The sequence below is a fragment of the Podarcis bocagei genome (assembly GCF_964188305.1).
Source record: "Podarcis bocagei genome assembly, chromosome: 6".
NCBI classification, from domain to species: domain Eukaryota; kingdom Metazoa; phylum Chordata; class Lepidosauria; order Squamata; family Lacertidae; genus Podarcis; species Podarcis bocagei.
Window position 1 is genome coordinate 55,780,807 of NC_138130.1, and position 24,857 is coordinate 55,805,663.

The 24,857-nt window shown below is 41.5% G+C and overlaps 1 protein-coding gene across 11 annotated transcripts in view; it reads left to right on the top strand.

The window, feature by feature from the left end:
- TIAM1 (TIAM Rac1 associated GEF 1) overlaps positions 1–19,662 on the top strand; it is a 188,159-nt gene extending 168,497 nt beyond the window's left edge. For 8 of the 11 annotated variants that reach the window (XM_081199515.1, XM_081199520.1, XM_081199518.1 and 5 more), the window contains 12 exons: positions 1,156–1,335; positions 2,400–2,468; positions 2,778–2,903; positions 4,154–4,262; positions 5,914–6,093; positions 7,094–7,212; positions 8,082–8,190; positions 10,411–10,469; positions 11,780–11,882; positions 13,832–13,919; positions 14,363–14,535; positions 16,767–19,662. In XM_081199515.1, the coding sequence (XP_081055641.1) occupies positions 1,156–1,335; positions 2,400–2,468; positions 2,778–2,903; positions 4,154–4,262; positions 5,914–6,093; positions 7,094–7,212; positions 8,082–8,190; positions 10,411–10,469; positions 11,780–11,882; positions 13,832–13,919; positions 14,363–14,535; positions 16,767–17,251 (1,800 nt within the window). In that variant the 3' untranslated portion in view covers positions 17,252–19,662. Of the gene's footprint in view, positions 1–1,155; positions 1,336–2,399; positions 2,469–2,777; positions 2,904–4,153; positions 4,263–5,913; positions 6,094–7,093; positions 7,213–8,081; positions 8,191–10,410; positions 10,470–11,779; positions 11,883–13,831; positions 13,920–14,362; positions 14,585–16,766 lie in introns of all 11 variants that reach the window. The other 3 variants (XM_081199513.1, XM_081199521.1, XM_081199522.1) reach the window with 3 other exon arrangements.
- The last annotated feature ends 5,195 nt before the right edge of the window (positions 19,663–24,857 follow it).

Here is a 24,857-nt window from a genome sequence, read left to right on the forward strand (position 1 = left end):
GTCTAGATTATTGTCGGTTCTTCTGGACCTTTCTGCTGTTGTTGTCATATTAATTAAATTTGTATACTGCCCTTCATTTGAAGGTCACAGGACATTTCATAACATAAATCAATAACCCTTCTCCCACCAACACATTTAAAAAGCCATAGAAGGTTAATCAAACAAACACCTGGCATGTAAAGATAAGTAATGATGGTGCCAGATGAGCCTTCCTGGGGAGAGTGTTGCACAAATGGATAGCCACCTCAGTGAGGTCCTAATCCATTTAAGGCTTTATAGGTCAAAGCCAGCACTTTGAATTGGGCCCAGAAACTTAATTGGCAACCAGTTCAGCTGGACCAGAAATGATGGTGTAATATGCTGAAATTGTCTTCTCCCAGTGAGCAACATGGCAATTCTATACCAGTTGAAGTTTCTGAACTGTCTTCAGGGGCAGCCCTACATATAACATGTTGCAGTAATCAAACCTAGAGATTATCAGAGCATAGAGAACAGAAATTAGGCTATCCCTGTCCAGATAGTAGCGTAGCTGGGCAATTTCTGTATTGTGGAGTGCCATCGTGCCCCTTTCCCTCAGCAACAACAAAATGGCAAATGAGGTAAACAAGCGGGTGGTAGTAAAACCTGTCAGTTTAAAATAAAAGGCATATTCAGTGTCTTCTCTGCTTGGCCTCCTGGGAACAATCTTGTGTCAAGCAATTCTAGCAAACTCCTAAGGGTGTGAATATCTCAGTAATTGGCATCTCAAACCTGGACATTTGAGCCAGCTCTCTTACTGCGACATCTGAATAACATTTCTGCACTGTTGATATAACCTCTTGTGAAGTTGTGCTGATGCAGCAGTTGGTAAACCCTGTCCTAAGCAGCTATTTCCTAATGCAGCAGGCTTCAGGATTGGGCTTGTAGCATGCTTTAATTACCTTGTGTACAGCATCGCATAGTTCCTTTAGAAAAGTAATCATGTGTAATTTGCATTCTTCTGGTGTCGATGTAATATGCCACATTTTGCTTTAGAAGAGCCCGGTAATTTGACGTTTTTTAAATCGGAGAAACAATGATGATAGCTTAATCTGGACATTTCAATGGGACTGGTAACGATGGCACCATTGTTTCTGGCAAATAACATCGGCTATATATGTGTTTTTAATTTTCAAGAGCACAGAACAGGTTGCTGCTTTTTGTCGCAGTCTTCATGAGATGAATTCGTCTGACTCTTGTGTGACCCCTCAGGAATTTACTGGGCCTCAGCAAGCCACTACAAGACAGCTAACCGATGCTGACAAACTGCGCAAGGTTATTTGTGAACTCCTTGAAACAGAACGCACATATGTCAAGGTGAACTGCTGCTTTTGGGAAATGCTTAATAGTCATGTATAAAAGGCAGTGTGGAGGGATGCGCTCACCCTGAAAGGGGCTTGATCCTTTGTGTGTGCTCCCCTGAAGCCTGCACATAAAATGCATGGGCAACTGGACTGTCCATTGTCTTCCATTGTCTTCACCTGCCCACCCCATGGCCTGAAAACCTTGGCTGATGCAGGAGAAAGGGAAGAAGCAGACACAGAAAAGCACTTGGGACTGCGCATCCTAGCATCCCTGTGGGGAAATTGGTACAACCCTCAGTTTCCCACAAGTGATGCTGGAATGTGTAATCCTCACAAGGGCATGGGTGCTCTGAGCATCGCCACCGCCATCTCCCATCTTCTCCAGTCCTGGATAAGCTTAGTGAGGTGATTTATGGGCTAATAGCCGTAAATAAATGAATGAATGAATGAATTAGTGAGGTGAACAAGAAAGGGTGGTGGTGGTGGAAACTTAGAGTCAGGTGGGAGTAGTAGCTGCTCCTCTGTATCCTGCTCACAAGAGCAAGCATGTTCGCCTTTGCAAGCACTCCCATTAGATTGTTTGTGAAATCCCTAGTCTTAAGCTTCTGTCTCTTAGTCACAAACCTGGTGGAGCAGGGCATTTTTCTATTCCCCGCTGATGTCAAAGTTCTGGCAGGAGCTAAGTGGCTGCAAATGGCTCTCTCTGGGAGCCCACATGTTTGCATGGTCCCTGTAAGCCTTGGCTTTGTTTACTGTGTCATGTGACCTAGCCAATAGTTTATTAAGATGGCTTGTTTAACCAATCATTGTGTTTTACCACAATTTATGGTTCACTACGTAGGGGTTCTTTGCAACTGAAAGTTAACAAGGCAGAAACCCTTCTTTACCACACTGAATGAAGAGAGGGTTGGGGGAGAGTATGAGCCCAATGCTTAGATCAGACATGCTGAGTCTTCTTTTACGTTTTGCTAAATTCTGTTTACATTATGTGCAAACTAGCTCCAGGAAGATGCTTTAAACCTATACTTTCTAGGATTGGGAGAAAATGCATCTAAAGTAATATTCTTTTACTTCCAGGATTTAAATTGTCTAATGGAGAGATACCTGATGCCTCTGCAAAAGGAAACATTCCTCACTCAAGAAGAGGTATGGAGCTTTTTCCAGCATATTGTTCAGGAAGGTTTGTTGGCTGAAATTAAACAAGATGCAGTGTAGATTTGAACCGTGAAATTCTGAAATGGATTTTTGAGCATAATGAAGCTGATGACTGATATTGCCAAGGATTTGTAAGGGCAAACATGTTCAAATAAAGGCTGGTTAGCAGGATTAGACTTTTATACTAAAATCAGATTGCTGGCATTTAGGAGTCTAAAAATGTAGAGATAATGTGTTGTTACATATTTCATGTGAGAGGAATAAATTTCAACCCATGTTTCCCTATTTCTTTCTCACCAGCTTGACGTTCTCTTTGGAAATTTGACTGAAATGGTGGCATTTCAGGTTGAATTCCTGAAAACGCTTGAAGATGGGGTGAGGTTGGTTCCAGATCTGGAAAAGCTTGAAAAAGTTGACCAGTTTAAAGTAAGCATTTATTTTAATTATTCATTAGCATTACTCCTAACTCTCCATTAATTTAATTCAATTCAATTCATAGTATGCTATAAGGATGTTTTCATATCCAGTTTCTCACTTGTATTTTTGTTGAAGAGTAAACAACAGAAATTTCATTGTCTTAAGACCTCATTTTAGGCAAGGCTAGTGTGCCATTTTCTAGTAAATAACTGTGGAAATCTGAACTATAAACTGCACTCTGTTTGCTCTTGACAAAAAAGCAGAAAAGAAAGCCACTTCTTTATTACCCTTCTCTTTCCTGTTACCAGGAATTACATAATACATAAAAGAAATGTAAAGAAAAAAAGTAAAAAATAATTGCAAAGAAGCAGTATCAGAAGAACTGAAAACTGTTTTAAATATTGTATTATTACGTTATAACATTACTAAATGGGAATATGTGCATGTTCTATAAATCTTTTTCATTTAAGTGCAGATTGTTTCAGTTTTTTACTTTCATCTGACCTCAGTAAGAGAGCAGGATTGTGTGGTAAATGATCCCTAGGTGTGGGTTTCTTGTAGGGCTGTGCATTAAATAAATAATAAGGTCAGTCTCTTGGTAGTGATCTCTCCCTTCATGAAGCAGCTTTTGATGGTCTGTTGCTATGGATGCTACCCAGAAACTTTCCTCATTCCCTCTGAAGGTAGGAGGGAATTCTAGATTTCTGAACTACCTCCTTCAGAAATGAAAATGTCCACCTTCCTCCAAAGGGGCCAGTGTTTTCTTATTGGTCCCCAAAAACATCCATCATAAATGTCCAGATGGCAAAATGTAGGGAGGGGGTAAATACTATAAACTGCCCTGTGATCCTTGGATAAAGGGAAGTTTATGAATTAATTAAATAAATAAATTCCTGTGAATTCACATTTTAAGATTTTATTAGGAAGAGAGGGAAACTCCAGTAGGCCTTTCCCCCTGCCCCCACTTCAAGGCTTTTCGTCAATAGAAATGTTCTAAGTGGAATCTTGTGCATTTTTTTTTTTTAAATTCTTATCGTGCTTGCAACTGAGGCTTGCCAATGAAATCGGTTGATAGTTAAGACATTCCTTGTATTCTGAATTACCAACTTCCTTCCCCTTCTGGTCTCAAAAGCTCTAGTCGTATGATATGGGTGGAGGGATGAGAAAAAGTATTGTATACTTTATAGAAAGTCTGAATGCACTATTAAAAAACAAACAAACCAGCTAAAATTCTCTGCTTTCCATTCTCTTGATCCTAGAAAGTGTTATTTTCCTTGGGTGGGTCATTCCTTTATTATGCTGATCGTTTCAAGCTCTACAGTGCCTTTTGTGCCAGCCATACAAAAGTTCCAAAAGTTCTTGTGAAAGGTAAGAGCTATATGAACGCAACATACCTCCCTTATTCTCAAATTGTGTGGTAGCCTCTCTCAAGCCGTAACATTGCATCACTACATGCAGGGTTTGGGCAATGCTAGAGCTATATGTGCTTGTAGCCCTGTAAATACAGACATGGATTATTTTGCTGTGCGATCTTTTGAGGTCTTTCAAAACTGTTAATACAGGTTTAATAATATGTGTGTCACTTTTTCTCTCTTTTTTTCTCTTGTATATTGGATGGTAACAAACCTATTCAGAGTTCTCTTTGCTTAAGTAATTCATCTTCTGGAAACTGGGGTGCTTGTATCAGCAAACTCTTCCCCAAACAAACTAGATAGAAAGGCAGTTCCATCTTCTTAAGCTCCAGAGGAGTATTTTATTTTTTTATAGCTACCTGCAAAATTAATCATACACAGAAGTTTCCTGTGAAATATTTATGTATATAGGGAAATGGTTCCTTTACAGCACAGCTTGCATATCCATAATGCATATATATCTTTATCAGGAATGACTTGTGGGTGGAAAAGGAAGTTGCAAGTTCTGTAGTGTAACATAAGGTTGATTTATTTTTGCACAGGGATCCATTGATCCCTGGACTGCATTCAGGTCTGTGCACATATCAAGTGGGGGAGGCCAAAGAGGGAGCCATTTCATGAAGCCTCCTTTCTGCTAGTCCATACAAATATTTATCATGGATGGTGTACATAGAGGATGTGTTGGCTGGTGCTATGGGTGGGATGAGGCAGGTAGCTCTAGGTAGGAGAGGAGATGGAGAGTTGCTTCATGTATTGTCATGTATTGTCATATAACGTTAATCAGCTTTCTGGCAACCAAGTTCAAATGGTGTTGGGAGGATGTAATCACCATATAGTATTTAATATCTGATGGGAAACCACAGGGAAGAAGCTGGACCACTGGTCCATCTAGATCAATATTGATCCATCTAGCAAGGGCTGTCCAGGATTTCAGGCAGGAGTCTTTCCTAGTTGTGTCTTGAAACGCCTGAGATTGAACCTAAGACCTCTCTGCAGGTAAAGCGTTTGCTTTAGCACTGTGCCACAGTCCCCCTCTCCTCCAGGGAGCAAGCCCTAGGAAGGAAAGAGGCCTTCTGTTAATGACCTGCCCATGAAGCTGCATACCACAATCTTCAAATACTGCCAGCCAACAATTCTTTGCTCTTGTGCCTTCCAAGTGGATTTTTTAAAAAAAAAAATGCAGTCCATGTGCAAACTTACACTCCCTTACCTCCCTGTACAAACCCTGTGCATGTCAGCTGATTTCATTATAGGCACCTCATTCAACTGACTGTTTCCGTATCCATTTTCATGAAGTCACATTTCCATGCTTGAGTTTTGGGTATTTTTCTCACCGCTTTCCCCACCACCCTCATCACCTGCCTTCCTGTTTTCTTGTTGGAATGGTGCTTGAGAAATCTGTCACCCCACAAACCATATGGGTGGTGGCTGCACCTTAAAATTTAATAATATTCATCTTATTGTAAATCTGTATTTTGTTTGCCACCTTGAGTACCTTCAGGCAGAGAGAGTGGTAGATAAATAATATGTAATAATATTTTTTTAAAAAATGAAGCGAAACATTTTCGTCATGTCCTGAGAGTTGCTTTTTATTTCCAATCCTTTAGCTAAGACAGACACTGCGTTTAAGGCTTTTTTGGATGCTCAGAATCCCAGGCGACAACACTCGTCCACGCTAGAGTCGTACCTCATCAAACCCATCCAGAGGATATTGAAGTACCCTCTTTTGCTGAAAGAACTCTTTGCCCTCACTGATGCAGACAGTGAAGAGCATTATCACCTGGATGGTAAGCTGATATTGAGTGTGATTTTAAAGCTTAACGTGTGCCAAGTTTTGTTACGCATTTGTTTTTGTCAAATGTTCCTGCATCCTACTTGCAAGTGTTCCACAGACAGCTGCAGGAGACCAGGAAAGCCTTTGGTCTAATCCAGGAGGGCCCTTCTTGTGTTCTGTAAAGCCACTTAACATGTTACAAGGTGACCCACATTTGTAACTCTTGAAAGGAGTTCATATAGCTAAAAGTATGTGGGGAACCTGCACCTAGAGGTTTAATTGGTCCTTGCTTATGAAGATGTGGGGTAGAGATAAAGGGATGTTTTGTTGCATGTTCTCAGATGTGCCAAAGCCCTTCAAGCAGTACAGAAAAGATAAGGTCAACCCACCCTGGAAACTTTAGGGATCTTAACTGAGAAGCTATGTGCTTGAAGATAGTCTCTAGGAGTGCATACACAGGGCAACACCTGCACATTTTGTTCTGTAATTGATCACACCAGTGGGTGGTCATGCTGTTGCATTAACACACACAGAGCATTCAGTTTTGCATGTGTTGCTGAGTAGTTAAAAACGGTGTATGTGCAATACAGTAGTATGCATTGCATGGCTGCGTAACTGCTTGTGATTCATTAAAAATAAAATTGCACAGCTACTGTCCCTCAGTACTATCAAGACTGTAGTTCAGTGAGTCCAAATTTAATCACTGCTTCTTCACACACTCTGCCCAGCCTGCACTAACTCTCCTGTTTGGCTGATAAATCACAGCATTGCTGCAGACTGAGGGACATAATGAAAAGATAACGCAGGAAAAAGAATAACCTATTCCCGGCCAGCAGGTCAAATACATTGTGATGGAAGGTGTTGTGTTGCAAACCAAGAGCACAAGGACAATTGTCTATATATTCTAAAAATGCAGTAGAAATGTAATGCAGACAAAATCTCCCAAAGGATAGTAATGCAGTCTAGTATCTCTGCTCTCATTGCTTTGTGTTTCTTTGCCTTTCTTCTTCTAGTGGCCATAAAAACAATGAACAAAGTTGCCAGCCATATTAATGAAATGCAGAAAATCCATGAGGAATATGGTGCTGTGTTTGACCAGCTCATTGCAGAGCAAACAGGAGACAAAAAAGAGGTAAGGGCATGTTCTTGATAGTTTGGAAGATATTTTTATTATTTTTTTAAAAGGATGATATATCTTTTGTGACTTAAGAATTTAATCTCTTATTTCTAATTGTTAGTTCTATTTTCTTGCACTGTCTCACAAAGCATAAACAACACATACACTCCAGAAGACACGCCTTGGTGGCAATTGTATAAATTCTGGTTCAGGTACTGTGTTGGTATGCTATATATAGCCTTCTGAAAGGAGATCTTTATCCCAGATGATATCTGTGCTGGGTTTAAACTGATTTTATGTCTCTTGTCCGAAACTGTTACATATAAGTTGTAATTGTTTTTATATATGCAACTCTTTTATATAAGCCTGTTTTATATTTTTGTTATATTTTAAATCACTTTGGGATGCCTCAGTGGAACTGATTTATAAATTGTATGGGTTTCATTGGTTTATGTTAGATTACATTTACCCATGCATCATTCAAAGAAAAAAACATTATCTTAAATATACTAGGAATGCCTAAAATTGGAACTGCTTGTCTTGTTCCTAGCATCAGCTGATGCTGAGGACATGAAATTCACATGCCTTGCTTTTCAGCACCAGCCAGTGCATCTTCTCTCTTCCATTTGGGGTAGGGAGTACAGCCTGCAGTAGGCCAGGAATGGAGAACCTCAGGCCCAGGGGCCAGATCTGCTCCTCCAGGCCTTCGTTTGACGCACGTTGCAGTTTTTGAATCATGTCTTTTGTTTAGACTTGCAAAGCCATCATTTTAAAATCCCACTACAAGAATTCACCTGCATGCTTCTGTGTCGATAATTTTATGGAACCAGTTTTTAAAATGCACACTGATGTTTCTTTTCTGTCTGCGTTTCTCTGGTTGGCAGGTTGCAGATCTTTCTATGGGAGACTTACTTTTGCACACCACAGTCATCTGGCTTAATCCTCCCACATCGCTTGGGAAGTGGAAAAAGGAACCTGAATTGGCAGCATTTGGTATGTGCTTTCCCCCCAAAAAACAAAGCAAATGATAGTTTTCATTTAGAACTTAGGCAGAATTTGCCAGTGATTGTTTCCAGGGTCACAGCTCCAGGGGCGTCTCCTACCATTCCAGGTTAGTGCTTTAACACAGCCTTGCAAATAAGCCCACAAAAGTTGCTAGCTTGCAACAGTGCTGGGGCCTGGCAGAAGAGAAATGAGGAGCTGTGTTCCTCTTGCAGCAGCCTGCTAAATTTTTGTGCTGGGCACAGAAGAGGGGGCTTCCTTCTTCTGGTAGCTTGGCTTTTATGCTAAGCAAAGGGGAGGGGCAGAGTGTTCTATCCCTGCTGTTTGGCCTGCATAGGAGTCCTTGCTGCTAGGGGTGGACTACCAGGCCAGTGCTTAAATGTAAACTACTTTAGCAATAAACAGTAAGTGCAAGAAAAAGTACCTTCCCCTAAAAAAAAGTAGTGTCTGTTGTGCCACAGGACTTCCATGCACCAAAATTGCTCCTCCTGCCATGTGGAATGTATAGTTCATGAAATCGCCTCTGCATTGTGAGTAGGTTAGGCATGGGTAAAGGTAAAGGGACCCCTGACCATTAGGTCCAGTCGTGACCGACTCTGGGGTTGTGGTGCTCATCTCGCTTTATTGGCCAAGGGAGCCGGTGTACAGCTTCCGGGTCAGCATGACTAAGCCGCTTCTGGCGAACCAGAGCAGTGCACGGAAACACCGTTTACCTTCCCGCTGGAGCGGTACCTATTTATCTACTTGCACTTTGATGTGCTTTTGAACTGCTAGGTTGGCAGGAGCAGGGACCGAGCAACGGGAGCTCACCCCATCGCGGGGATTCAAATCGCCGACCTTCTGAACAGCAAATCCTAGGCTCTGTGGTTTAACCCACAGCGCCACCCGCGTCCCTTAGGCATGGGTACCATGAGCTTATAGGTTTTGGCTGAACTGAATCAGCACATCCTGAAAATTACTCTTCACGTGTCAGTCATGTAAATTTAGGAGCCCAGTCTGCTCTGGTTGAAAATGGTGTCTAACCATGATCAACCAGTTTCTCCTTCCATCCTCAATTTAGATCCATCGGAGCTATTGGCCTACATTTTACTCCCATGTAAATGTTGATGCTGGTTCCTTTTCTTAGCACAGCAGTGTGGCAGAATTAATTGCCTGCAGATGAACTAGGAATGCATGACAATTTAATAAGATTAGCAGCATGGATTTTTAAAAAAACTCTTTTGAAGTAATACATTGGCTTTGTAACTTATGGATATCTGGGACTTTATTCACTGAAATTTGTCCTTTTTAAATATATGAGCTACTATTATGTTGATTGCTTATAGGAACCTTATTCAATCAAGAAAATTAACTGGTAATCATTAAACTGCTTGCTCTGGAGTAATCCCATTATAATGCATAAAATAATTCCCACAATATGTAGTTTGATGATAACCAGTTTAAGTGTCTGTAATGTTTTTAATATAAAGCTATTATCTAGAACTATGGTGGGCAGACTTCAGGTTTGTGAGATGTGCTTCGTTTTTTATTAGAGCCCTTACTTAGATCCACCAACCAGAGCCTAATGCAAAAGACATGAATTTAGTATTAAATTCCATAAATTTGCTTTCGGTATCAGAGCTGAATGGTGCTCACACTCCTTCCATGCTCAAACCCATTCCTGTTTATCTTAATCTTTCTTCATTTCAGGAATATAATGTTAGGATGAGGGGAAGTCAGAAATCCATGCCTATTTATAGCAAACCAATCAGAGATGTACCAGTAGATTGAGATATATTCTCTGCCCACCCCTGATTTAGAATACTTGCGTGCAAAGGTATAATAATATATCTGTAGCAGTTGGGGTGGGGGGGAAACAGTGTACTGACACTTGATTTTGTCAGCATCTATTCTAGGTAGTATAAATTATTTCATATTTTTAATAAGCTATGTCTTTTTAATGTTTTGCATTCATAACCCCCCACCATCACTATATTGTTCTGAAAGCTAATGTATTTTGGGAGCCACCCAGAGCGGCTGGGTGGGGTATAAATAAGAAAATGATGATGATGTGATAATCATTTGAAATTTCCAAGCATAAACTTAGTTGTTTGGGTGCATGGGATATGTACTTGGGGATGTATCCACCTCCCCTTTTCCCACTCCTTTGACTTAACAATCTATTCCATGCTACAAATTACTGGTTTTCTCTATATTTTGGTCCCTCTCTAGTATTCAAAACTGCTGTGGTTCTTGTCTATAAAGATGGCTCCAAACAGAAGAAAAAATTGGTAAGTTTTTCTATTACAGTAAATAACACTATCAGTAACTCCTTTAAAATCAACACATGCTGAAGCTTCCTTGCAGTTCCCAGTAGATAGACTTACACATGTGAAGTCACCTCTCAGGAAGGGATGTGGAGGCAGAAGCCGGACTGCCTTTGAAGGACTCCATCTTTCTGTTAGCTTTAAGAACACAGGAAGAACCCTGTTGTATCAGATTAATGGCCTGTCTAGTACAGCATCCTGTTCTCACAGTGGCCAACCAAATGCTTGTGAGAAACCCAGAAAGCAGGATCTGAGTGGAACAGCGCTCTTTCCTCCTGCTTGTTTCAGCAGCTCGTATTCAGAAGCATGCCACCTCCAAGTGTACAGATAGCATTGTGCTCACAGGTTGCCTCTCAGCTGGGAAGCTGGTGACAGCAGCACTCAGGAAGCCTTTGAGGGGCACAATGCTATCCTTCAAAGGTAGCCTCCCAATGGATAGGCAACATCGCAGGTGACTTCCAGTAAAGTCAGATGGGCAACTTGAGGTGGACAGTTCACCTCACCCCAATTCTTTTGAAGGAACTGAGCACAACTGTTGCTTATATTAAGCAGCTCTCCTCAATTTCATATGACATTGTCAGAATCATTGCAGGCACTTGCAGTTGCTATTTTGGACACAGTCAGCAACTACACAATGCATTGCACACCTTGCATTGTACAGTGCAGTGTTTCTCAAATGTGGAGGGGCGTTGGGGGGGGACTATTGTAGATCGGAGGGCCAGGAGTGTTTTAATCCTTTTGAAAATTCAAATAAAATAATTAGGGGAGCCAGGTTTGAAGGGGGTATGGGATTTAAATGTTAGTTAAAAGAGGGCATGGGTTGAAAAAGATTGAGAAACACTGCCTTAGTACTTTACTAGCTGAGAGAAGCTGAGCGGACTTTGATAAGTCATTACCAGTTCCCAGATCTGGAAGAAGCTGCAAACAGTATACTATGGACAGTACACCACATTGCAAAATAAAACCAACAAATAGTATTTGTGAGATATTTGAACCTAAAGTTTTCTCAGGTCTGTGGGATGGGGAGGTGGTCAACAGAGGAGTGATTGCCTTTCATTCCCAGGCAAGTGGAATGAAAGAAACCTGAATGCAGTGCTGGCTAGCAACATTATTTCTTAAGAAATGGGCAGAGATAGATTGCTAAAGGAAAGGGAAAACACATTCGTAGGAAAGAGTTTCATGAGCTTTATTTTTGTGGATACTTCAGACCACAGGTGTGAAGTCAGTGCTATAAAAATAATAATAGGCATGGTTCTCTCCCCGCTCTTATATAGGGAGGATCACACAGGGCTTCAATATACGAAGACTCAGACCCATTCCGTTTCCGTCACATGATTCCTTTAGAAGCTCTGCAAGTTCGGGCACCGGCAAGCGCAGGTAGCAAGCAAACATTTTTCTTTGTGTTTGGATCTGCTTTTAATTTATTTTTTTACTACAATGTAAGTTTGTTGTTCTAGCCAAAGATCATGACAAACCAACCCGCAGCAACAGTACCAAGAAAACAGTACAGATCATAAGAGCCATAATATGAGCCAACATCCATGATGTGTTTATCTTACTTAAAAACCTTTGTGCTTTCCCAGACATTCAAGGCAGGTACCAAAACATACGTGCAAAAAATGGAGCAAATAAAAGCAAGTTCCAACAACAGAAAAATAGAAAATAACCTCAACAGACTCTTCGATGTAAAACCAAATGAAAGACTGAAAGAATACAGCAACTGTCTAGCATACTATGCCTTTTGGTGTGGCAAATGTGGCTGTTCAGCTTCTCCTGAAATTAAAACACACTATCTCTGCTGTAGTGAACTCTGTGTGGGCTGCCCTTGAAAAAAGTTTGTAAAATACCATGGTTCCAAAATTCATTACTACACTGGCATGAGTGTAGAACCCATACAATTTCACTCCAAAAACATGGATTAATAACTTCTTTCTGACTGCAGTTCATTATTCTGGTTTTAACCTTAAATGTCCCACATGACCTATGTACTGAAGGAAGCCTCCCCAGTTTTTGTGCTTCCAGATCCTTTGAGGAAGCTCTTATGAGTACCCTGCCATTTAATTGCAGTGGTTCACCATTAACTCGAGAGCCTCTTTGGTGGTGGTAACACCTTGGTGGTGCTGAGACATCTTGCTCAGGGATGGCCTCCCTGCTGCCGCCACATAATTGAGAGATGTCAGCAAACCTTTGCCTAAATTTTGACTGATTTTAAAAGAGGAAATGGCTTAAATCTTTGCCTGTTAAATTTTTTATTTTGATGGAGTATTGTGACTGATTCCTTTAATATTCTGTAAGCCACTCAAAGCCATTCTTCTGAGCACTGAATGAATCATCCTGCCATGATCCCAGGCCTCATTTGCCATGTTCAGTGAAAGGCTTGTTTAGGCATGCAAGGCAGCCTTATTTGAGGTTGATCACTGCTGAGCTTGAGTCACTCAAAAGACTTGTTGGGAACGACTGGGTCCTATGCTATAGCAATGTTAGTTTTTCTTATTTCAGAGCATTCCCAATCCCTTTTAACCAGTGGCTTCATGTTGCTGACCAACCATTAAAACAAGCAAACCACCGTTCATTTCCTACATATATAAAGAAAGGTTTAAACCTCAAGCTGCCAGATTGTGTTTCCAACTTGGAAGGTGGTTTAGGTTAGCATTGATGTTCATCTGGTCCTTCCTTGATTGCAACTCACTTGTCTTGTAGTACTGCATATCGGTCTACAAAAATTCTATTGTCTGATCTGATCTCCAGAAACTGCTGTCATGGAGAATAAATAGAGAGACACTTTTTTGAAGTGCATGAAACAAGTATTCCTAATATGCGCTGCTGGTGTGCACTGCATGTGGCCTGGCTGTATGAGTTGTTAGGTTCACTCTGGTGAAAGCTGAATCTTGTTGAACAGCTGGAAGCCCACTAGCAAGCAGAGAAGCTGCATGAAGCCCTAAAAACAGATAGCGGAATAGTTTTGTGGCAAGTGAGCCTACAATTCTTTTCTCTGTTGTGCTGTAACATGCAGGCTCGAGAGTACAACTTACGACTGGCAATGTTGCCCTTGAAGCCACAGAATAAGCAATAAGAGATCATCCCAAAGGAGTAGCCTTGGCTGTTCTCTTATTTCATTCTCTTTGCTTTAAAATGTGGATTGTGCAGCCCGTGGCTCCTCTGGAAGTACCCAAACTCTCATTTGGTGCAGTCTTTAGAAGCTGATGCTCACACAGTCCTGGTGAATCTTGCATAGCTCTCCCTTTTGTCAGTCACGGGGGATGGCCGTAGTAGCCATGAAAATTCAAAACACTGGGTTTTTTAAAGTGTTTTTATCTTCCTTCTAGACACAGAGGCCAATTCTGTCTGTGAGATTGTTCATGTGAAATCTGAGTCTGAAGGCAGGCCAGAGAGGTCATTCCATCTTTGTTGTAGGTAAGAGAGTGCTGTTTTTAAATATACAAATATATTTGACTCTTGTAATGAAGCTTATTGTTACTGTTTATTGTAAGCCACTCTGAAAGCCACAGCCAAGAGCAGCCAACAAAAGATGAATGAACAGATCAATAGTTACACAGAGGACTAGATAATGTTGAGGAAAGCTGGGCATAGAACTGGAAAACCTGGGTTTGATTCTGATCATTGCCAGGGTCTTTCTGTGGCCTTGACATTGTTCTGCTCCTTAGTTCCCGGTCTGTAGTGTTAGAACAGTGGCTGATCTAACAGGATTCTTGTGAGGGTGAACTCAGTTAAGATTGTACAGCAGCTTGCAACATTATACAGCAAATTAAGTTAAATAAATAGAATGCAAATGCAAACAGTTTTGCTAGCTTGGTGCCTTACTTGTGTTCCTTTTTTCCTTTCTTTCTTTCATCTAGTTCCCCAGATCATCGGAAGGACTTTCTGAAGTCTATTCACTCAATATTACGCGACAAGCACAGAAGGCAGCTTCTTAAAACTGAAAGTTTGCCTTCATCCCAGCAGTATGTTCCTTTTGGAGGAAAAAGACTGAGTGCTTTAAAAGGTGCAAGGCCAGCTATGAACAGGGCAGGTACTGTAGGGTTACAGCTTTTCAAGATCTCGGTAACCCAACCACCGCTGTAAGACACGCCTGAGTTCTTTATTTGTGCAAAATGGTGGTGGTGCTTTCATGTTCCTCATGAGTTCAAATCTCACTCTTCCTTTAAAAGCACATTGCTCAGGGTGTGGGGGATTGTACTTTGGCAAGAACCTTTCAAGCTTGAAAGTCATCCAGGTGGGGTTCTTTACAAGTCCATCAGATGTGTTACCAATAGGCAGACATTTACGTTTAGGAAGGCAAGTGTCTCTGTCCTCAGAAGACTCCTTGTAAGGTGGATCCATGCCTACACAATTTAGTAGTAGACCTTGAAGCAAGAGGGAAATTGCTGGCTTTTCAGCTTCTGTCTCCATCTTTTATTTATTTTATAGGCTGCCTTTTGGAGGTGGGGACTACCTGCATTTCCCATGATTTAGGGCAGGTGGTTGCAGGTGGTTGAAGGTCACATTATCAGTTGACCTTCAGCAAACTAACAAACTGGAAAGCGTATAATTGTGGGACAGAGTAGAGAGGAAAAGTTGTGCTGTCTTCAAGAAAAAGCAAAATATGGAGGTTTACGGGATTTTTATCCTGGATCTAAGTGAAAAATTAACCGTGTATCCTGGGTATTTCTACCTCTTTTGTAACAGACCAATAATATTCACATCAGGACTTTTTGTGCAAGACTCTGCACCTCAGAGGCCTGGTTATGAGTGCTGAGGAAAAACAAACTGGCCTTTTGCTTTCTGCTGTAGAGCTCCCTTAATTTCCTGCTGACTCCTTTTGTTCCTAAATAGCAGAACATTTGTCTCAAGAGAGCAGGAACTGTGTAATGCTCTACCTTTTTCTCCACTTTAAAATTCTACAGCCTTACTGTTAACTTTATGATGTCAGGTTTGGGGGTGTTTCTGATTGGTGGTTAAGTATCAAACAGCTTAGAATTATGTTTGAGCCTAATTCACAAGCAAGTAACTTGTACTGGAATAGCTACACAGTTGCTGGGAGGACCTCTTGAGAATGACCAAAGGGGTTTGCTTCTCCTTTGGAATAGACACACATCCATGGACTTGTACAGTCTTCTTTAGCATCTATTCATTATCAGTTCCCTACAATCTCTGGATCTGATCCATACTTAGCCTGTGCTATGCGGACTTCTGGGGAGGAGAGTATAACCTTAACTCACTTTCCCCTCTTAAGCTCACAATTAAGCAAGAAGGAATAGGAAATTGATTCCTTCCTTAAATACATCTTTTTGGTCCATTTCATAAGAAAGTAGGGTGGTCTGCATTTACACACGGGGCATTTTTGGTTGCTTCAGTTCATCAGAGACCTATTGAGCATGGACACCACTTCTCATGTAGTGAATGGCCTGAAGTTTGAAGGGGAGGTGCATGTGTCAGGGAATCTTATTGAACAGCATTTCTTCATGCATCTCCCATTGCTTGTTTCTTCTGGGTGCACAAGTGCATCCCCCCATCAAAAGCTATGGCATTCACTGCAAGACATGCAGAATTCTTGGGAAAGCATGTTTTCCCTCTAAGGAGATCTTAGAACAGGGAAGTTCAAGCCTGCGGGCCAAACGCCAAGCCTTTGAATCCAGGCTTTGGAACTCTCCGCAAGCTGCAGTCCTTCCATCAGGCCACACCCTTCACCAGCGTAGCTCCACACCTCTGCCTTTTGCATGGCTAGAATGCAACCCACTGTATGTACCAAAGTAAGAGTTGCTTCTGCTACTGCAGCCATTTTTGCCTCTTGCCATCTCTGGCAGGCAGACCCTGGAAGTCTTCCCATGAGGGCATATGGCACCTCAGGCTGACAAAAGGTTCCCAACCTGTGCCATAGAATAATAGAGCTGCAAAGATGGAGGACCATTAAATACCAACCACCCTTTCCACAAAGCAGGATTGGCTGTTTGTCACTATGGCCCTGGCACGAAAAGCAAACGGGCAACAAAATGGGGTCCATTATCCTAGTGTGAGGAGCTAATGGAGGCCAGATTTCTCAAAGGTCACTGGCAAAATTTATAATTCCCAGAAACTGTCTAAAATTCGAGTTGCCTGCACAGAAAACGTTGGTGTAAAAATTGCCCAACTTTCTTCTTGGCAGCTGACCCTTGACTAATATAATTATGAAAAAGGATTTGGAAGCCAAATTTTGGGGGGAAGTGTTTTGTAACCAATTGTTTGTAAAAGCATCTGGGGTTTTATTTTTGTGTGTGCACACAGTGTCTGCCCCAAGCAAGTCTCTTGGGAGGCGGCGGAGGAGGCTGGCTCGAAACAGATTTACCATTGATTCAGACGCCGTGTTTGCCAGCAGTCCTGAGAAAGAGCCCCAGCAGGCCTCCAACAACAAGGACACTGACCGCTGGGTAGAAGAACAGTTTGACCTCGGCCAGTACGAAGAGCAAGAGGACATTAAAGAAACCGACATTCTCAGTGACGACGAAGAATACTGCGAGCCTCTGCGGAGCACCATGGTGGAAAAAGAACTTCAGGAGCAGCTACAGGCGGCTTCCATTACAAGCAGCCAGTCGTGCCGAGGCGACAAAGTGCGGTTTGCTTTGGGGACGCATGCGTCCAGAATGACTCAGCTAAAGAAGCAAGCTGCTCTCTCTGGAATTAATGGCAGCATGGAAGGCAACAGTGAAGAGGTCATCTGGGTCCGCCGTGAAGATTTCGTACCACCAAGGAAACTGAACACTGAGCTTTAGAGCTGCCACTTTCTCATTAGATGGTAGGCATAGATGTGCCCCCAACCCACCCCTTACACATTGTGGAGAATGACCCTATGGAATGCACACTTGCACATACAGTTATGGCAGCTAAACTGGTTGAAACCACACAGCCTCCCCCACTTTCTCTTTTCCCTTAAGGTAATGCGTAACAGGGGAGGGGGAAGCAAAACAAACTGGAATGAGCTTGAGTCCTTCTCTGTACATTACCAAGGGCTTTATTTATTCGAAACTAATCAGGCGCTGCATATTGAAATGCGATGCATAGATCTTACTAGAATACACATTGCTGTGGTTGTGTGTATGTGGTTTTTAAAAATAATAATTAAAATGCATCAAATTTGCTTAAGTTGATAGCACAAGCAGCAAACAAATTTTATATGTGACATGTCAATCATGGGTTCATCTTAAGCAAGGAAGCTGCAAGGAATAACTCTTTCAGGCTGCAGTATTCTTATATCCCCCTTAAACGTCAACATTTCTCACTCTCATCCAGCAAGGGAGTTCCATGCCAAGAAGCGGACATCAGTGCATGGACTTCCCTAATTTATGGGATGCCATGGTTTGCGTTTGAGTGGAGGGGAAAAAAATCTTTCATCCAGTACCCAGGGGTATGCATGGGGTGGACCTGCACTGCGCATGCACTGCTGAACAGATATTTGGGGCTGTCAGCTCGGAATGGTCCAGTCACTTGCTTGGGGAGGAACCAGAACCAGGCTCCCCTTTCCCCCATCCCTTCACAAGTGATCAGTACTGACAACACCAAACGTTTGTTTGGCATGGGAGGTACTTGTACACAGTAGCATTCACAAAGCTTACTGTCACCTAGGGAGGATCTCTGGATCCAGCAACACTATGTATATTTTAGGAATGTGTGAGGGAAAATCTGGAATTTATGTTGTGCCGAGTTCTCTTTGGTCTGTGGCTAGTCTGATTTAATGTCAACGTTGGAAGTTCTAGTTTTACATTAAAGAAAAAAATTATAACAATGCCAAACTCTTTTTTTATTTGAAAAAGAGATCCAAATTTAACACTTGAAAAAGATATTTTTTGTATTTTACCTGAAATGCAAGGGCACAAAGGGATGAGAATTTTACAGTGTTAGCCTGCAATCTTATGCACACTTGCTAGGGACTAAGTCTCATTTGACACAGCAGGACTTGTTTCCGAGTAAAGGTACATGAGATTGTGTTTTCGTTCCAACTCTAGGATGTAAAGCAACCCTTTTAGAAAGGGTTGAGGATGTTGGTTTTATAGTATAATTCTAAACTGGAAACTCTTAGGGATAATCTTTTTTTTCCTTTTTGTAAAATAAATATAAAACTGGACAGCTGTACATATTTGAGACTGGAATTAAGTTAGCAATGTCATTAAATAGCTGAGAAACCAAGAGGGTTAAATTAATCCCTGCTGTAAATTCTGTTGGAATAGACAGTCTGCATCTAGGATGAGTTTGATCCTCTGTGGTTGATGAAGTTAGGGCTCAGGAAAAATTGAACATTTTGTGGCCAAAAAACCTGACCTCCTCCTATTATTATCCTCTGTGATATCAGTGTACTTATTGATTGCTCCCCTGCCCCAACCCACTGTGGAATATGAGCAATGTTCTGAACAATAAAACTTCTTTTTTTCAATTAAAAAATTCTTATTTAAACATCTGTAACAGGGTAAAGTTGTGACCGAAATTTAAAGATTTCCAAATAATTTTTAAAGAGCACTTTTTCTGTTTAAATATTTATATAGCTTTCCCATTTTAGTTTTGATCTGCGAAAAAAAAGGGGGGGAGAGAGTTTTGTTGTTTGGTTTGGGGTTTTTTGAAGGGATCATTTTTGTATCTATTGATGTTTGACACATTAGTAGGTACGCTGAAAGCCTAAAATTTTATAATAGCTTTAGGGATTCTATTTTATACAATCAGCTGTGGCTATATTTTGAGACGTGAATGGAAAATGTTACCGGGCGGCAGCACCAGCTGCCTTGTGTCCCAGCCAATATTGGAGTCTCACCCGCACTATATTCAGTGTTTTGAAAGTTTTATTGTCTTTAACTTTTGCAATCTCTTCATTGTTTTCTTAAAAAGCTTTAGCAAGGTTTTTACACCCTGTGTTATCTCACTATATTTAAATTCAAGTCGGTTGTGTACCAATTTATTAGACATGACAATGTTTTAGCTGTCCCCAGTAGAATACAATAAGCTTGTCAAATGCAGAACGTCCTGTACTTGGAGGGTGCCATTGTTCTTGTACATAACGTCATGAACTGTCAATGTCAAAGGTTCTTATATATTTCTTTTATAAGCTGAAAGAAGGTCTATTTTTATGTTTTTAGGTATATGAATGGAACGTTGTAAATGCCTGTCAAATAAAACAATACGGGGGAAAATATTGGAATAGCGTTGTCATGGCTGCGTGTGGCTATCCTGCTCTCTTTCAGTATAGACTGTTGCCTTTGCCTAACGAAAGAACATCAGCAAGCCTAAGCATTCTTAAAATTCCGAAAGCACGTTCCAGCCCATGTTTAGGTCGCCTATTGAAACTGGTGAGACTTAGGCCGGCCTTAACTTTGGCCGAGTAGATCCCCTCATTTCAAATACACACACCTGTTTCTTGATCCCAACATATGTAGCACAGTACAAGTCCTCTTATCTGAACCTTGAATTTCTTGCAGATCTGGTCCTGATTTGGCACTGTAGGTCAGTTGTGACTCAAAGTTTCAACTGTGCTGTCCTTGTATCTATTTTGTAAGAGGATGTTGGGTAACATAAAGTGTACACCCGCATCACTCTTTCCCCACAAACAGGGCAGGCTTGCACATTCAGAAATTCTCTAAGTCTTGTGAACAAACAAGAGAGGTGCACAGGCTATGGGTATGCATGAACACCTATTTCATCCTTTTCTTCATCAATCATCTTCGTTTTCCCACTTAAGGACCGCTGTGGCATGAGACCCCTTTCAGCCTAACAAGCTTGAGTGTGAACCCTGGGCGGCTTTGTGGGTGGGTGGTCTTCTGGGAGAGTTAGCTGAACAGAATGGGGTTGCATTCCCTCTGAAGGAGAAGAGATATAGCATGGGAATACTCCTTGAACCACCATTGTCATTTGAAGCTCAGGTGGCCTCTGTTGCTAGGAGAGCCTTTTGTTAGCTTTGTCAGCTCTGGACATTCCTGGATAGGGATAACCTGACCACTGTGGTTCACGTGCAGGTAACCCCAAGGGTGGATTATTGCAATGTGCCCTATGAGGGGGATGCCATTGGGTCTGGTCTGGAAGCTTCAATTAGTGCAGAATACTATGGCTAGACTGGTGCTGGGAACTGACCTCCAGCACATGGCACTGGTGTTAAAAAACCTGCACTGGCTTCCTATCTGCTACCAAACTAAGTTCAATGTTTTTTCTACTAGCCCTGAAAGCTAAGGCCCAGGATACCTTTAAGGGCCACCTTGCCCAGCACACCCTAAGACTATCACTGAAATCATTGGGGAGAAATCACTAGTTGTTCCCTATGGGCCAGAAGCATGACTCATGCCATCAAGGAACCGTGCTTTCAGTGCTGTGGGCCCATCTCCTCCCTACTGAATTTTGTACATGTTATATTTTAAGCCACTTGGAGAACCATGTGGCGAAAAGCGAGCCCCCCCCTTTAGCAATTAAATTAGCAGCTTAACAATTCTGCTACTTTTCTTCCATTTCCAGGTCCTCCATCTATGGTGGGGAGGATACAGCTGATCAGTTTGCCACACATTTGCACCTGATCTATGGTAAAAGTCTCCTTACTCCTTGACAGGACAATAGAATTGTCTCCAGGAAGATAGACTGCCTATCTGGGCTTACAGATTCTGGGCAGTTCTCTGGGCAAGCACCACAACACATCTGCACTTTTATCTGTTAACTGGTAGCAAGCAATTCAAAATATTGAATTGGCTGTTGCTATCCGATTAACAAAAGGTAATTGTCCACAACATATTTCAAGGGCAACAGGGTTTTGTGGGATTTCCACTTGTGCAATGGGACTTTACCTGTGTGCTTCTAAATTTGTTTTGGGATTCCTCTTAACTCTCTGGAGCAGATTAGGGGAGGGGGCAGGGTATGCAAGGGGGAGAAGAAGAGGAGAAGTCCAATAGTGCAAGTGGGAATCCTTGCCTTGGTAGGATATTTACTTAGCATTGCATTGGATACAAGCCACTCTTTTTCAACTTCCATTGAACTAATCTCATTTTGGTGAAATACCTCCTTTGAAATTCGCCGTGTATTGTTCACCATCGGCATGGATTTTGGCTAATATAATTGCACCAAACATTGATTTATAAATCAACCAACCATACAAGGACGAATTTGATTTAACAGCGGGAAGTATTAGTGAGAAGAGATTACAAGGTAAGTGTAATCCAGTAACTTGCACCTGGTCCATCACAGTAATCATGATGTTTATACAGGCACTTCCCTTGGTTCACAGGTGCTGTGGCTGACATTTGATAAACAATAGGGAATCCTAGCATATTTTGGCTTTTAGATTTTCGGTCTAAAAGCTGCCACTTTTCTTCAAATACTTCGAAAACACATTAATAACAAAATTCTCTTTCCAGTTTTCACTCTTCTGTTAAAATAATGAAAGAACTGGATCATACCAGAAGCCCAGTTCATCTAGCATTCTGTTCCCAATCCCGAATTAAATGTCTGCACAGTAGATGTTCAAGTCTGCCCTTCTGATATCTCCTCTGTTCTACCTGATGCATAATCTGACATCTGTTTCATAAAACTTGAGTCAATTTCAAGAACATCCTCAGATACTTCTATCTAAGCACTAGGGGAGCAGCTGTTGGTACAAAAATGATGGTGTGTGTGTGTGTAGATGCACAGCTCTAAACAGAGTCTTTGAACAGCAGCCTTCCAGAGGTAAGCCAGCTGGATGCCATGCTACATCTGTACACCCAGAAAGGAGTGGATTTCCAGATTCCTTGCTTGTCCGCTACTGAAGGGACATGCAATTTGATTCAAGTTGGTGTCAGTGAAGTTTGCTGAGCTAATATGTGCCACTGTCTATTTTAATGGTCTACATAGTTTTTTTAAAATGAAACACTCTCAGTTTTAATTAAAGCACACACTATATGCCAGGTGCCATGGGGTTTGAACCAGGACCTCTGTGTATTGAGGGCTGGATCATTGCTCTGTATGCCACCAGGACTGCTGGTTAGAAAAGAGAAATGGAGACAGTTGAAAATGAGACATTTGCTCAACAGCCCAGAATTCTCCCTTGAGGAACTGTGTGACCCCAGAGGGCCAGATTCTTCCCCCTCTCTGATAAAAAAGCTGCCCTCCATCGGCCTGAGTATTTTATCAGAGAGCAAGGCCAGCAGGTTATCTTTGTACATTAACAGACTAATGGTTTTCTACTGGCCTGGATGTCTATAGAAATGTTTGGTAGCATTTTTCTTCCCAGTCATTGTCCTTCATTATCATTGTCCGGTCATAACTGGAGCCTCTAAAAGCCTCTCAAACAGCCAATTTTGTGCAAATGTCACAAATTTCTTCTGCTAATTTGTTCTTTTTGAAGGGTGGCAGCAATGGGAGTGTTTTCTGATCTTGCTCAGCCCTGGCTGTTTTATTATCTGCTTTTAATAATTCTGCACTACTCTTTTTTTCCAATGAAGTTAATTGCACGAGTAACAGTGCATAGATCAAGCAGCCAAATGTGTTGACCCGAAAAGGCAAGCTGGTCTGGAAGCCTCGCTTGCAGCATATTGATGGTCAAGATGACCCCTACCTAACTGGTAGCAGCTGTAGCACTGAGCTCATATGCATTTCACATAGCTAGAGGGGGAGGTAATCATTAATACCATCCACCTGTGTTCCCAGGTGTCTTTGTGTATCTTTACTTGAGTGCAGACAAGTAATCTCCTTTCTGTGGAGTCCATTCTGCAGAATGCTGTGATCGGGGCAAGGAGGGAACTTGGACCTTTGTTGTAAGTTTTAACCACCTTTAATAAATTGTTAGACCTGATACATCTTTCTTTGGAATCCCTGCATTCCTGAACTCCCTTGAGTCCTTCCCTGGCTCTGCAGGGCGTTTCACCAAGTTATTCAAACACTAAACAAAATCTTCAAGATAATGAAATGCAATTATAACCACACTGTGGTGTTTTGTATGTGTCTTTCGGTTGACTTGAATGAAGCAACTCTCATAAGTAAGAATGCATAATAAAGCTAGATAGGTGCTTCCTGCCCACTGCATCCGTTACAATGAAGGGCACTAGAAGGGAAATCCTTTACAAAAAATAATAAAGGAGCAAGGAATAAGCACAGATCCTGTAATGATAAAATAACACCACTGGACAGCCTAGTGATGGTTGGAGGAGAGCCATGCGCTGTAGTGGATCAAGGAGACCTCTGCAATTTTAAGCCACTGAAGATGTTGAGGTTTTGATGCCTTTATGCAATTTTATGTTGATTGGTGTTGCATGAAATTTATGGCAAAGTTGGTAATCAAATATAGGTAACTGGCATCAAATAGACATATGGTCCCTGGTGGCAGCCTGCGCACCCAAGCTAAGACACCAAGTTAATAAGATAAGAGCTAATGTTATTTTTGGAATGCTGGAAAATGTGTAGAACACATTTACATTGGTCAAAGCATTAAATGCGAATTTCGATGCCAAACATACTTGTGGTTGTAAAATTTACAACCCTGTAGTTCAACAATTTTCTGATTTCATAGATTTATTGCTGCGTAGTAATTTCACGTGGAAAGAAAGATTTGATGACACTTGTCAGTATGATTAATTGGGAACATTTCTGTTGTGTGGCCAGAAGGGGGCAGTCCTTCCTTAAGAAAAATGTGTAAAACCTTGATTGATTGATTTTTTTTGGTAAAATGTAAGCACAGTGCTATTTGGGTTTAGATCAAAATTAAATTAAAACCGAGAGGCCTTTTCTGCTTATTTGGATGTTGTATTTGCCGCTGGAACGGAATACAGATAGATATAGAACAATGATCCTTCTAGGTTGCATTTGAATTTTGCGTCATTCAATCAGGAAAAAGCAATTTTAAGGGATGAATTTAGATTTGCTTTTAATTTGAGGAAGATTAAAACTTTTAATTAACTCTAATACCTCCTTTAGGAATGGAGTGCCTTTCTAGTCTTTTAATCACTAATCACAAAATGGCCTAATCGTGTTTGATGTAATAGTACCAGTTTAAAGCAGCCGACTTCTTAGGGACGTAGTGAGCTGCCTTATACAAGGTCAGGCTAGTTGTCCAATTAGTCCTCTGTTCTCCACTGTGACTGCAATGCTCTAGGGCAGGGTTGGTGAACATGTAGCACAGCAACATCTGTAGGGCCACAACTCCAGTTATTTATATACAGTGGTAACTCAGAAGACAAACAGAACCCGTTCTGGAAGTCCATTTGACTTCCAAAACATTTTGAAACCAAGGCATGGCTTCTGATTGGCTGCAGGAAGCTCCTGCGGCCAATTGGAAGCTGTGTAAGCCACGTCAGATGTTCGGGTTCCAAAGAATGTTCGCAAACGGGAACACTCACTTCCAGGTTTGCAGCGTTCGGGAGCCAAAACGTTTGACTCGCAAGTCAA